This window comes from Podospora anserina, chromosome 7, assembly GCF_000226545.1.
Source record: "Podospora anserina S mat+ genomic DNA chromosome 7, supercontig 1".
Lineage (NCBI taxonomy): Eukaryota > Fungi > Ascomycota > Sordariomycetes > Sordariales > Podosporaceae > Podospora > Podospora anserina.
This window is the reverse complement of record NW_001914854.1, coordinates 3,096,581-3,109,518: the sequence shown is the minus strand read 5'-3', so window position 1 is coordinate 3,109,518 and position 12,938 is coordinate 3,096,581. Positions and strand designations below refer to the sequence as shown.

At 51.6% G+C, this 12,938-nt stretch overlaps 3 protein-coding genes across 3 annotated transcripts; 2 read left to right on the top strand and 1 right to left on the bottom strand.

The window, feature by feature from the left end:
• Window positions 1–5,342: 5,342 nt before the first annotated feature.
• PODANS_7_10700 (uncharacterized protein) lies at window positions 5,343–7,442 on the bottom strand (the record flags this gene model as incomplete). Its single annotated transcript, XM_001908403.1, has 2 exons — window positions 5,343–6,625; window positions 6,677–7,442. 2 exons carry the CDS (start codon window positions 7,440–7,442, stop codon window positions 5,343–5,345), a joined length of 2,049 nt encoding a protein of 682 aa, XP_001908438.1.
• A 1,144-nt stretch (window positions 7,443–8,586) lies between these two features.
• PODANS_7_10690 (uncharacterized protein) lies at window positions 8,587–9,912 on the top strand (the record flags this gene model as incomplete). Its single annotated transcript, XM_001908402.1, has 1 exon — window positions 8,587–9,912. The coding sequence occupies one exon, from the start codon at window positions 8,587–8,589 to the stop codon at window positions 9,910–9,912; it is 1,326 nt and encodes a 441-aa protein (XP_001908437.1).
• A 925-nt stretch (window positions 9,913–10,837) lies between these two features.
• Window positions 10,838–11,815, top strand: PODANS_7_10680 (uncharacterized protein; the record flags this gene model as incomplete). Its single annotated transcript, XM_001908401.1, has 2 exons — window positions 10,838–11,555; window positions 11,616–11,815. The coding sequence occupies 2 exons, from the start codon at window positions 10,838–10,840 to the stop codon at window positions 11,813–11,815; spliced, it is 918 nt and encodes a 305-aa protein (XP_001908436.1).
• Window positions 11,816–12,938: the final 1,123 nt, after the last annotated feature.

The window sequence follows — 12,938 nt, the reverse complement described above, 5'->3', positions numbered from 1 at the left end:
TAAAAAAGTAAAAACTTTTGCGACGCGCGAGTGCTGGAAGAGAGAGAGAAGAGAAGAGAAGAAGAACTGGAAGAGTTGGGGAGATTTAACACGTACTAGCTGTAGCGTACGAAACGTCATTTCGAAGACAACGAAGGATAATCGAGAAGGTACAGGATAGCAGGAGATTACTGACACAGTATGGGAAGTGTCGAGATGTTGGTGGTTGCGGTGATTCACGACGAAGGTAACGACGAAGGAAACGGCGACATAAAACACGGAGGGGGGCCAGGCTTGTCGAGGATATCGTTCTTGACTTGGCTGGACGCATACCAAGAACCATTTCTACATCCATCTCTACGCAGCTTCCTGTTTACCTTATGGACTGTTCGCCAGTACGGTATTGAAGAGTGTCCGTGGTTGGGTGGCTTTGACGTTAGGAAGCGATAAAGGCTTACGAGGGGGCAGCGACGACATCGAACACGAAGGGAGGCGTTTCGAATAAAGGATGGGGCCTGTAGATTTAGGAGATACGTCCTGGCTTTGAGCAACGGATGGGCCGTGGAATATGGAGATCGTGGGTGAGCAATATGTGACAGCTGACGGAGAGCTCAGCTTCATTGGCGACAGGTGATAGAGATGTCGTACCTGAAATTAAGTGGTGCGACTCTCGACAATGGGAAGAACAAACTGAAGGATGCTTGGGCCGTTGAAAACATGCCAGGCTGGGTTCTTTCAAAGGAGTATCATACCTGACCCAGATGAGCCTGATGGAAGATGATTGGTCGGTTGGTGTAAGTCGCGTTCACGACGTGGTCTGGGATGGACAAGTTCTGCCGAGGTTGCGCATGCGCGACACGTTGGACCCAACTGTGGAAAGAATGCGGTATAGACAACCATGATGAAAGAGCTAAGTGGCTAAGTAGCTGGTTGAGCAGTCTCTTTTCAACCTGGATAGACACAAATTATCTCGTGCCTTCTGCTTTTCCAAACCCAGACACGCGGTCCCATGGAAGTCAGCCGCGTCGGTAGATCAATGCGGTACATGGAAGATTGCGGCGAGGAAGGTGTACGTAGTTTTTGTCACAGGCTGGAAGGTAGGCAAGAGTCATAATTTCAAAGACCATCTTACTCGGTTGCACCAAACTCCAATTGATCATCGCTTTCTTTATTCATGTCTCCTCAGATTCAGGGGTCACCATGGCAACCATTTGGTCAAGACGGAAGGGGTTGGTTTACTTTCAGGGGGACATTTAGAGCCCTCACCATCTGAGTCCTTGCGCTGTCAGTCACTGTCAATCAGCCTGTTCCTTCTCTCGCGGTCACTAGAGTCGTGTTATTTCTGCTATTGCATTTTGGATGCTTGCGCATGCGAACCTCGGCAAGACTCGTGCATCCTGGACCTCGTCGCAGACTGTTTACACCAGCCAGCTACCACAATATGCACCTAACCTTCCCTAATCGCGCATCCTGCTACTCAATGTCAGGTACGACATGTCTATCCGCTGGCACATTAAGCTGCCACAGCTCAAGATAACCAATGTCTCTTTCGCACGGCCTGTCCGTTACTCGAAGTCAAGAACGATATCCTGGAAAGTCCAGTCCCCTTCCCTTCGTACCTCGATATCATCATTACCTTCATCGCGGGCCTTTTCAACTTCTGAAGGTCGGAACCACCCAAACATCAACACTACTTCCCCACATCGTATTGTCGATTGGTCGGTCGATACCATAAGTCGGAAGTTGCATAGAGATGGATATGCCTGTGGGTTCTTGGTGTGCGTCCTCCCAAGATAAGAGCGATATGCTTGAGCAGTCCAACCCCCCATCGTACCTCGATATTATCGTTGCCTTCGTCGCGAGCCTTCCAGCCTTCCAACTTCCCAACGTTAAAACCACCCAACCATCGACGGTCGTCTCCCACACCGTGCTTGGTATACGTACCTCCTCCCATTGGTCTGTTCCTTTACCACTCATACTTACTCGTCGGTCCCGGTTGATGCTGTTTCCCTCTTTTGAGTATGATGTTTCTAGCGCCGCCCAGCTAATATGTATTCAATCCATCTATCTCCTCCAGCTCTTCTCTTCTATCTTTTACCCTCAACAATAATAGCAACAGTAGCAACAGCACCGCCAGCAGGCCGTCACTACCACCGCCAGCCAACCATTACTCGCACTCGCAGGCCCTCTTCCCCGGCACCCGCAAGCCCTGCCTCCTTTCTTGCTGCTTCCTCAGTCTCGCTCCCTCGCGCCCCTCGCCCCCTCCCTCACGCCCTCCTTTTTTTTTTCAAAAAAAAGAAAAATGTGGCTGGAACTCGCCGCTCCCGTCGTCAGTAGATTGTTGTATTCCTGCTGTGTGAATCTGACCGGTGGGCTGACTTTTTTGTGATGACAGAATCATCCGATGCCGACTTGCCCGCCGCTAAGCCCCTCCGGCCGGGGAGGAGAAGGAGAAAAAGAAGGAGGAGGAGAGGAAGAAGGAGGAGGAGAGGAAGAAGGAGGAGGAGAGAAAGAAGGAGGAGGAGGTGGTGGAGGAGGAGAATGAGGATGAAGATTGGGAGGAGATGGCGAGGGATGATGATGACCTTACCTCGGACGCCAACGATGATGATCACAACGGGGGTGATGAGGGAGGGTTTTATGATTGGGAGTAGTTTTCGTGGTTTGTCAGAGGGGTGTATGTTAACCACGTCCGAGTAATTTCCAGCTGGATCGTCGAACCTGGCTACTTAGCGTCCAGCGTTAGAGGACTGATTGGGTGGGGTGCCATGCCAATTGGGGACTGGATGGGCCTTTAAAGCTGTTACGTTTCTAGGAAAAATAAAATGAAGTAGAGATCACCGACAGGAATAAAGGCTTTTAAAGATAGCTAGCATACCTCTAAAGATAGTGAGTAGGCCTTGAATATTATTGATAGGCCCTAGAAGGTAGCTACAGGGCCTTTAAAGATAGTTGCAAGGCCTTAAAGATGGGTAATAAGCTCAATTGGCTTTGGAATATAAATACTTATCTATATATTACGACTATCATGGATGTAAACTCTATGTTAGATATGCGATTGTGAGATATAAAGGAATTTAGTGATAATGATGGGTAGTATTTTTATTATTCATGGAGAGTAGAGGCAATGAAATATTTAAACTTGAAGGGGGAGGTTAATAATAATTAAAAATAATACGTTAGATTTAAGTGATAAAAGCTAAATACCGTAGTAAAATATAACGATAAAGACGTGAATAGGGAAAGTATTTAATGTTTACTAAGTCCTTTCCTCTATATATCTAGTTTAAATCTTTTATTTTATAATTCTATATTACTACTGCCCTCCTATAAGTAATTAATTTAAAAAGAATAAACTCCGAGGTTTATATCTTAGTATATCATATAATCGAATCTTATTAATGACCTCCTATATATACTCTCACCTTGCAACTATATATACAAAAAAGTCAAATATCACTAGTGCCTATACCTTCACAATATGTTGGCGTGGAGCGAAATACAGTGCCTTTGACCGAGACAACATCATACAGCTATCAACAGGATGAAAGACTCAGTTTCGATCATTTCCGACTATCGAACCCAATTAATATTACCACATATCTAGACAGCCAACTATGCAGTCACCAAGCCCAGTGCAAGACGTCAGCTACAAACTACATCCAACCAGCAGTTGGGGGTATCATTTCCTTCGGTCTCTCGATCTCCCTCCTTCTCCCTCCCTACACACCCACTCCTAAAATCCAGCAAAAATATCATCGAACTCATCTCCCTTCTTTTTTTTCTTCTTCTTCTCCACCACTCCACTCCCACCAACCCTCTTCCTTGGTTTCTCACCTCCCAACCCGCCAAAGATATCATCAAACTCATCCCCTCTCTTCTTCTTCTTCTTCTTCGGCTTATCCTCCCCCAAATCACCAAAAATATCATCAAACTCGTCTCCTGCCGCTTTCTTCTTCTTGTTCTTGGGGGGTGTCTCCTCACTTAGGCCACCAAAGATGTCGTCGAACTCATCGTCTGGCTTCTTCTTTTTGCTGGCTGGTTTTGATGGTTGGGATGTGTTATCGCTGTCGTTGTTGGGGCAGTTAACCTCGTTGGATGGTGTATCTCTCTTTTCGGCTGCTTTTTTCTTGGCGGATTTCTGGTTCTCAAAAGAGCCAAAAATATCATCGAATTCATCCCCACCAGCAACCCTCTTTTTCTTTTTCTTTTTCACCACCCCCCCTTCCTCACCCACTCCTCTCATCACCACCTTCCTCTTTTGTACCGTATCAACATCCCCTTCCACACTCTGCAGTACCTCCTCCCTCTGAACCTTTACCCCCAAATCCTCCCGCTGAATCACATCCCCTATATCCACCTCCCCCTCCCCATATTCTACCCCCTCATTTTCCCCCTCCACCCCCTCCATCCCCTCCATCTCCCCATCCATATCATGCACCAACCCCCCAAGCACCATACTCACCCCCCCCAAAACCCCCACCAACCCCAACCCAACCTGCGCAAACTGCCTATCCCCCACCAGCCTCCCAAACCCCACCCACCCCTTCACCACAACCCCCTCCTTCATGAACCTCACCCGTTTCAGCACCCTCTCCACCCCCTCCTCCCACTTCCTCGTTTTCTCCCCCTTCCCTTTGCCTTTCCCCTTTGCCAACTGGCCTGACGATGGTGGTGAAGGGGCATAATCAAGACAGTCCTCGATTTCGAAGATCAGTTTCCCCGTGTTCCTCCTCAAAATATCAAACGCCGACCACCACTTCGACGAAAAATGCTGGTTCTTGTTGCGGTGGTGCAGCCGCTGGAGGATTTCCCTCAGCGGATAGAGACGTTCGAGTGATGACTCCAATAAGGGGGGGTCGATTATCGCTGTTGGTTCCGCCATTGTGAAATGGTTCTGGGGGTGATGGGAAGTTGTGAATTCTTTTCCCAAGATTTAAAGAGAGAGTTCAGTTGAATAGTTGGAACTGGTGGGTGGTGAGATTTTGCGGGGGGAGAAATGGTGGTGCAAGGGCTGAGGTTGTTCCAAAAGCGTGTAGGTCAAGTTAGCGTTGAAAGAAACCTAATGAATGAACCTTGATGGCTTTTGATGGTGAAAGTGATAACTGAAGGTCCAAGCTCCCCGAGATAAGCTGGGTTAGGGTTAGCGCTGTCAACACAACATCACCGGAGATAAGCTGGGTTAGGGTTATCTTATCTCACTCGCACATCACCGGAGATAAGCCTCACACCTTGCAACACCCATCTTCGTTATTTGAATAGTCCAAACCAATATCCCTATGCATATTCCCTAAATTACCATTCCCCCAATTCCCGAATCATAACGCCATGCAAAGTATATACATCCCCCCCTTCTCATCTTGTCAACAAACCTTGACCCCACAAACCTCCACCCCCTTCGTCACCACCGCCGCCCTCTTCCCCTCAAAATACCTCCCCACCACCTCCCTCACAAACTCAGCATCACCCAGACTCCACACATCCAACCCCATCTGCGCAAGCGCATCGCTATCCACCCTCACCCACCCCCCTCCCCTCCCTTCGTACCCCTCTTCCTGATAATCATCACTCTCACCCCCAAGCAACCGTCCCCTCTCATCCGGGGGGTCCCCTAACCTTCCGCCACCCCCACCCCCAGGCGTCTCCCCATAATCCAAATCCAGACTCATCAGATCATCATCATCCCCCGAATCCACAATCTCGGCCAACACCCTCAAAATCCCCGTCGTCAACCTGTGGAAATACGCAATAATCGCCAGCTCCACCCCCGCCTTCTCATCATCCTCCTCCGCGTCCTCCCCCGGTTTTCTTGCTGTCAAGGACGACAAACTATCAATCATTGTCCCCGAAACCGCCGTCCCAAAACTCGGCCTCCGTTGCGGCACAGCAGTCATGGAAGGCGACATGGGCGGTCCCAAATCAGCAAGCAGACTGGCGTCGTGGCTTTGCTCGTCGATTTCATCAGAGTGTCTTTTTTCACCGGCCGAAGCCCACCACATGAAGCCGTTGTAGGCCAACGCAGCCCAGGTGGTTGGTTCGACGATTTGGTCGGCGTCTTCGTCGGATATGATCATTGCTTGGCGGGGGTAGTTGCCACTTGATGTCCCTGGTCTCGAGGAGGAGGAGGTAGCTGCGGGTTTGGATAGGCGGATGGCTGGCGTGGAGGGGGTGGGTGCTTCGTCTGGGGTTTGCACCTCTGGTTGGGGTTGTGACCCAGAGTGAGAGGCTTCTGCTGCAGCGGCGAGGTGCGCCAGGCCTGCTCGGAGAGTGCGGAAACGGCGGAGGTCGCGCTGGGTGGCCTTTACCGGGACGCCCTTGGGGCATTCGATTGTTGGCCATGCCCTTTCCTTGGCGTTGCTCGAGTAGACTGGGGGCAGGGTGATCAGCATGTCCCAGAGATCCCCCTTCATAGCGAGAATGCTGTCTGTGGTGCAGGCTACCCAGCCCGAGGTAGAGTCCTCGGACGGATCAGAATGCTGATCGTCTTGATTAGGGCGCTTTTTCATGGCGGCCTGGTGTTCCATAAGATACGAGATATCATGCACACCGATGGTAAAAAGAGGTCGTAAACGCTGTACAGGTGCTGATGGGTCTATCACGTCGCAGACGGACAGGGGAATATTGGACAAGACAGAAATATCATACACTAAGATTCGTCAGCAGCTATCAAATACCAAGGAGTGTCCGGTAAACATACCAAAATTGCAAACTTCATGCACCGGTGCATGGCAAGAAATCAAAATGCGCTTGCGCAACAGGGCGGCGCGATGAACCGGAAAGATCAGCGGCCCAAACGTATCCAGCAACGACGTCAAACTCCACGCCGGATGATAAGGCGACAGCCTGTGTCCGGGAGGTATCAAGGCGGTGCCATCCGAAGCAGACCTATTCCTAGCATGGCCTCTCCCCAGCGGCGGACGGACAGCCCTAAAGCTAAGCGCGGGGGAGGCCAGAGGTTCATCCTTCAATGGCTGCGGCGCCGACGTCTCGCGCGCGCCGTTTCTCTCCCAGTACTCCTCCAGTATTTGCGTCTGCTTGCGATCCTGAACCAGCTTGCTGGCCATCTCCTTCAAGCCCTCGGCATGGCGCCATGCCCTCCCCAGACGGCCATAGCTTAGCGGCACCAAGACACCCACAGCAATCATGCGCGCATGACGTGTTTCCTCCTCATCGGTGGGGGTGTTGATAAACGCGCTGAGCCCGGCGTGGCTGGCATCGTGGACAAAGTAGATGAGGTCGTCGGTGACGGTGTGCAAGCCCGACGGCAAGCTCTTGTACTCGACAGCGCCCTCGAGCTCGAGACCGGGAACGGCCCGTTTCCAGACGATGGTGTAGCCGGCCTTGACGTCGAAATCGATCAAAAAAAGAGCAGAGACGGGAGGGAGATCGGGTAGAGCGACCGAGGCGCCGGGCTGCGGCAGCCGTACGGATAGGTTCGGGTGTCCGCGACGGGATTCGGCCATTGTGACTTTGGGGATGTCTCGATGGTGAGGATAGCTGGGATGGGACTTCGATTGTCCGAGACAGACATGCGCTTGGGGTGAATTGGAGGGGCTATCGCTGGACCGGAAGCATCATTGGCGCCCAGGGGCGACCGGAGGCTGTTGATGCAAGAGGCTCGAACCTATGCTGCTGTGTAGCTGGTGAAGTAGGCGGGAAGCTGCTGTGTTGCTGCGGCCATCCGGAATGTTTTGGTGAGCTTTGTTGGTGTTCAGTGGACGTCGAATCAAGCAGTTGGATGAACCATGGCTAATGCGCTAGGCTCCCTTGGCCTAGGCCATAATTAGTGGGGCTTCTAGAACAGCAGGGGGCGCTACGACCACATCTTGTTTTCATTCATTGTAGAGTCTCCCGAGACATGAACACGTACCTGTACAGTGTGTATTGTGTTTCCATATTAGGTATTGAAAGAGATTGACCTTCGAACTATTCTCAAGACCAAAAACTAACCTTGGTAAATATTTGTATTGTGTAAAGGCAAGTCTCGGAGCCTCGTCCGTGCTGATCTGAGCCTTGTTGTGTTCACAAGGATGATTATATGATCTTGGCTGAGGCTAACAAAAAGCCAACCATGAACTTCATGATGACAGGGCGCTTAAGAACACCACATTGGGGCTGTATTATTCGAAGTTGGCTTCAGGCAGGCCTTGGCCAAGCTCAATGTGTCATCATTAACATCGTACCCGAACCCAGAGCCTCGCCCATACCCATGTATATGGGTGTAAGAACACCAGGAAGGAGTATCACCGTCATGGCTGAGTAACGCCCACTAGACCTCTACAGAAGCCCTAACTTGCCTGCCTGCTTCCAGTGTGCGTATGAACAAGACCAGCCGAGGAAATGTGATATTTATAAGCGCGTGGCTGCAGACGGCCACTAACTGGTTGGATCACCGCGATTCATCCTGAAAGCCACCCACAGTTTGCACAACTAGCGCTGAGAGGCTGAAACACCCATGATGGAATCCCGCGAGAACCTCGCCATAATGTTGGCCCCGTCTTGCCCTCAGTCAGGTATATAGCTTGAGGGAACAAAGTAACTCCAGTTTCCGTTCTGTCAAGCTAGCCAGCCTCTTGTCACTACAGTCATCAGCAAATCATCAACATCATGAACCGCACAATGGGTGGACTCTCCGCACCGTCTCGGTGTATCCTTTTCCTCCTCTTCATATACTTCGAACCCATCGCAGCGTGGAGAGGCACCAACACGAACCAGTTTCGCGAATGGTACCCTCAACATGGCCACATATTCGAAGCTCTTAAGCAGAAGTACTGCATGACCCAATACCGACAATACCTTACTGGCAACACATCTGCCGTCGAACGTGACATTCTCGGTGGGGGTGGAGCCAACAGTGTGTTGACACAGCCTGTCATCCAATGTATCTTGAACAACACGAGCGAGTATGTCAAAAATGGCATGACAGCAGCCCAGGTTCTCCTCGGCGTCATGCCCACCGTCCTCGCCGTGATGGGTCCTTCGACCGAGGAAATGAGCATGCTCGCGAATGTAGCACGGCGACCTCTCCTCGCACTCATGCTTGCCGCCGGATCGCCCAGCGTGTACTTCAGCCGGGCCTTTGAATACCATGATCCCGCCCAGATCCTCCACGACCACCCGAGCAGACTCCCACAGTGGCGCCCAAGCATGTGGTACTACAAGCTGTCCATCTCCATGGCCGAATACATCATCGCCCTGGCTGCCATAGCCAACATTGCTACTCTCAACTGGGAGCTCGGCGTCAAGGCCACATGCACCCTGTGGACGAATCGCACCTTCGGGCCAACGATATGGGCACTGCTAGGCCTGGTCGTACACATTTTCGGAACCATAGGTCTGCGGCTCCGCGTCTGCGGCTGGCGAGGTCCAAAGAAAGAGGTTCTCGAGGCAGTCAAGAGAAAGAAAGAGGCAGTCAAGAGAAAGGAAGAGGCAGCCAAGAGAAAGGAAGAGTCGGCCTTTCATATTCGAGAGAGGCTCGCGCCGGCAGGCGGATGGATTTCGAGCATTCCCAGGCGCTTGCTCGGCCTTCTCAAGACAGAGCCCATACCGAGTGCCTCGGAAGGCTATGACGTGCGCATCGTCACCTTCCAAGAGAGCAAGCTCTTCTTGGTCGCGGCCTGGGTTGGATCCATGGCCACCGTCCTTCATATCATCTTCGGGACCCTGATCTTTTCAAGCACCATCTTCGTGGGCGTGGAGGATGCGCTATCCATCGTGGGACGGTACATGGCTAGTGTTTCCATCTGTCGAATTATCCTCATGTATGAGCTGGCTGGACTTCGAGAGTCGGTTGAATCCATCCTCCTTCTGTCCAGACGGGACACAAAGGTCCGGGAGGTGTCAACACAGACAACAACCCTTTCCCATGATTTCGGCGATGACCAGATGATCAAACGGCAGGTACGCGCAACGGTGGTGTCGTCGCAGGTTTAGCGATGTTGGATGATCATATGGTGGGAATTATCACATGCTTTCTTTTCTCCAACTTAAACAATTTTTTGTATCTCCGTTCCCGTCCCCGCACGATCCCAACAAAAGATACTTGGGGGGGGGTAGGTGAAACGACACTGTGGCCATGAGATGAGACTTGTAGCAATTCAGTGATGAGGAGAGGATAGAAACACCAGATACTATTCAGCAACACATGCACATGTTGGATGATGTTTGTTTGTGCCCAACTAACCGACAGATGATGCGGCGAGACCCGAGTTTTTTAAGTGAAGCTTGACTTCTCAGTCTTGTCACGATATCCCCGCGATTGCCAAGTTTTCTGGTCACAAGGGTTGCAAGGGGCTGCAAGGGTTGCTGGCACCTGCCCCACGTCCCGCAAATTTTAGCCTCAACGATTCCTCAACCTCGGACACCCCACACTCTCACAGTGCATTCTGGCTTTGATTTGATTGGGCTGCAACTTCGAGTGCCGGCCCGGGCCATGAAGAACGAAAGTCAATAACCAAGACCTTTTTGGTGCCACGGAGCCCATGATTGCTTGTTTCTTAGTATTCCATATCCTTAATCACCAACAAACCGTCCATCGTTTGGCTTAGAAACCCCTCGACGCACAACGACACCACCTGGACTGGGATCGCCTGTCTCTCCAGCATCCACTAGCCCTGTAGCATCCCCATCCAGACGCCACATCGCCAGTCCCCGTCCTCCCCAAAAACTTTCCGGCCACCCGCCGCTTGAGCACCGGTCCGGCAAGCCCATTCATCATCACAGGATCCAAGCCGAAAAACGACTCAAAGCCTTGCGACTGCGCATCCCCCCGTGTCGGCCTTCCGAGTCCCCTCCTCCCCCTCGCCGTCCTTCGGGCTCAACCCCGCCCCTCCTTCGTCGTTCCTTCTCAACACCAGCTATGGCGGCAATTATAACATACACCGGCTACTTCTTCGCCTACTACGCCGCCCTCATCATGTTCTTCCACCTCCTCGGTCTAGTCAACTCCAAAGCCGCCTTCGGGGCGCGCTCACTGGCCATGTACATCTCGATCCTCATCGCCTCAGCATACGGACTCGGCGCTGCTGTCTTTCTCTCCTTGATAGGCAAGCGCGGTCTCTCACAATGGGCGGTTGGGCGGTGCTTCAAGCTGTGCATGTTGCTCGGCACAGGCGTCAAGTTTGACATTGAAGACCCAAAGAACCACCTCGGCACCGTCCGTCCCGCCGTTTTCATCGGTCCCCACCAGACCGAAGTCGACCTCTTGATGCTGGGCACCATGTTCCCACAGTACTGCAGCGTCACGGCCAAGACTCAGCTCAAGAAGATCCCATTCTTGGGCTGGTTCATGACCCTGAGCGGCGCCGTCTTCATCGACCGCAAAAACTCCAAGGATGCGCGACAGGCGATGCAGGGAGCCGGCGAGCAGATCACCAAGAGGAAGCAGAGCGTGTACATGTTCCCCGAGGGGACCCGGAGCTACACCAAGGAGCCCACCATGCTCCCCTTCAAGAAGGGCGCCTTCCACTTGGCTGTCCAGGCGCAGGTGCCTATTGTTCCAGTGGTTGTGGCCAACTACAGCCATGTGTATTCCCTCAAGGACATGGTTTTCAAGTCGGGGAGCGTGCCGTGCAAGGGTATGTTTTGTTTCATTTTCCTCTTGAATTTTTCACCGCAACAGGCTGACACAACCACAGTCCTCGATCCCATCCCCACAGCCGGTCTCACCACAGCCGACGTCGACGAACTCGCCCGCGAAACCCGTGAGGTCATGCTCAGGGAGATGATTGCCCTGACGGAAAAGGCCCGCGGGAAGACGGTTCCTCTGACGGTCCCCGCCAAGCAACAAAACGGCGTCGTCAAGGTCAGCGGGACAGACATGCGCGTTGCTGCGTAAAAAACCTCCTCTCCTCAAATGAGAGGGTTGATTACAAAAACAAAACCTGCCATGCCAAGCGGGCGGGTCTGTGATGTCTAAACGGCACAACGAGGCGACTGACAAGCAAACCGAACGACGATACTACTACTACGCCGTGCCAGGTGTATGTGTTGTGTGTGTGTGTATGTTTGAAAGGAAAGGACCGGGAAAAGGGCATTTTGATACCCCATCTAATAGAAAGAGGATGGATGGATGGGATGGATGGGATGGATGGGATGGATGGGTGGGTGGAGTGGGGGGCAAGAAAGGGAAAGCGTAAGTGGAAAGGGGGGAAAGCGAAAGCGAAGCAAGCGTGTATTTTACCAACAGGCGTTTTGGAAAGAAATGGGGGATCTCTTTTTTTGTTTTTGTTTTTTGAAAGGGTAGATGTGGGGGGGGGGGGGTGACTAGGTAATTAATCTAGAAGGGAGATAGATATCTAGGATGGGTGGTGGGTGGTGGGTGGTGGTTGGTTGTATGATTTGTTTGATGTTGGGGGTTAGAATGAATGGGAAATGAAATGGCCATGTCCATTTGAGACTTGTGTGTGTGTGTATCATACAAAGAGACAACAACAACAACAACAACAACAACAACAATGGCACTCTTGTTCCCCCCTGACTGGTGTACACACCACACCTTTCTTGATAGGACAAACTTGGGAACAACAACCGCGCAGAAGGCGATGTGTTGATTTCCAGGTAGGTAGGTAAACTTACATGCATCCATCCCTTTTTCATGTTTTGTTTGGAGGGAAAAATTCTTGATAGATTCAGCACATAAGGTAGTAAAAAAAAGACCCCTGACCGAGCATACATACTGACAGCAAACCAAAGGGGTTCCTTGACTTTAGACAGAGAGAGAGAGAGAGTGTGTGTGTGTGTGTCGAGGTTGTCAGAGTGTGCCTTGGTTGGAAACGTCAGAACAGCAGCAGAAAGTGTTGGAAGATGGTTGTCCAAGGTAGGTCACAAACAGGGCTCAGGGGTAAATTCACACCACCCCCCTACCCGAGGCCCCATGCTCATTCAAGTCACCCAAATCACAATTCACCATGATCCTTTCAAAGAAAACCCTTTCAGTTCAATACACCCCCCACCCCCCC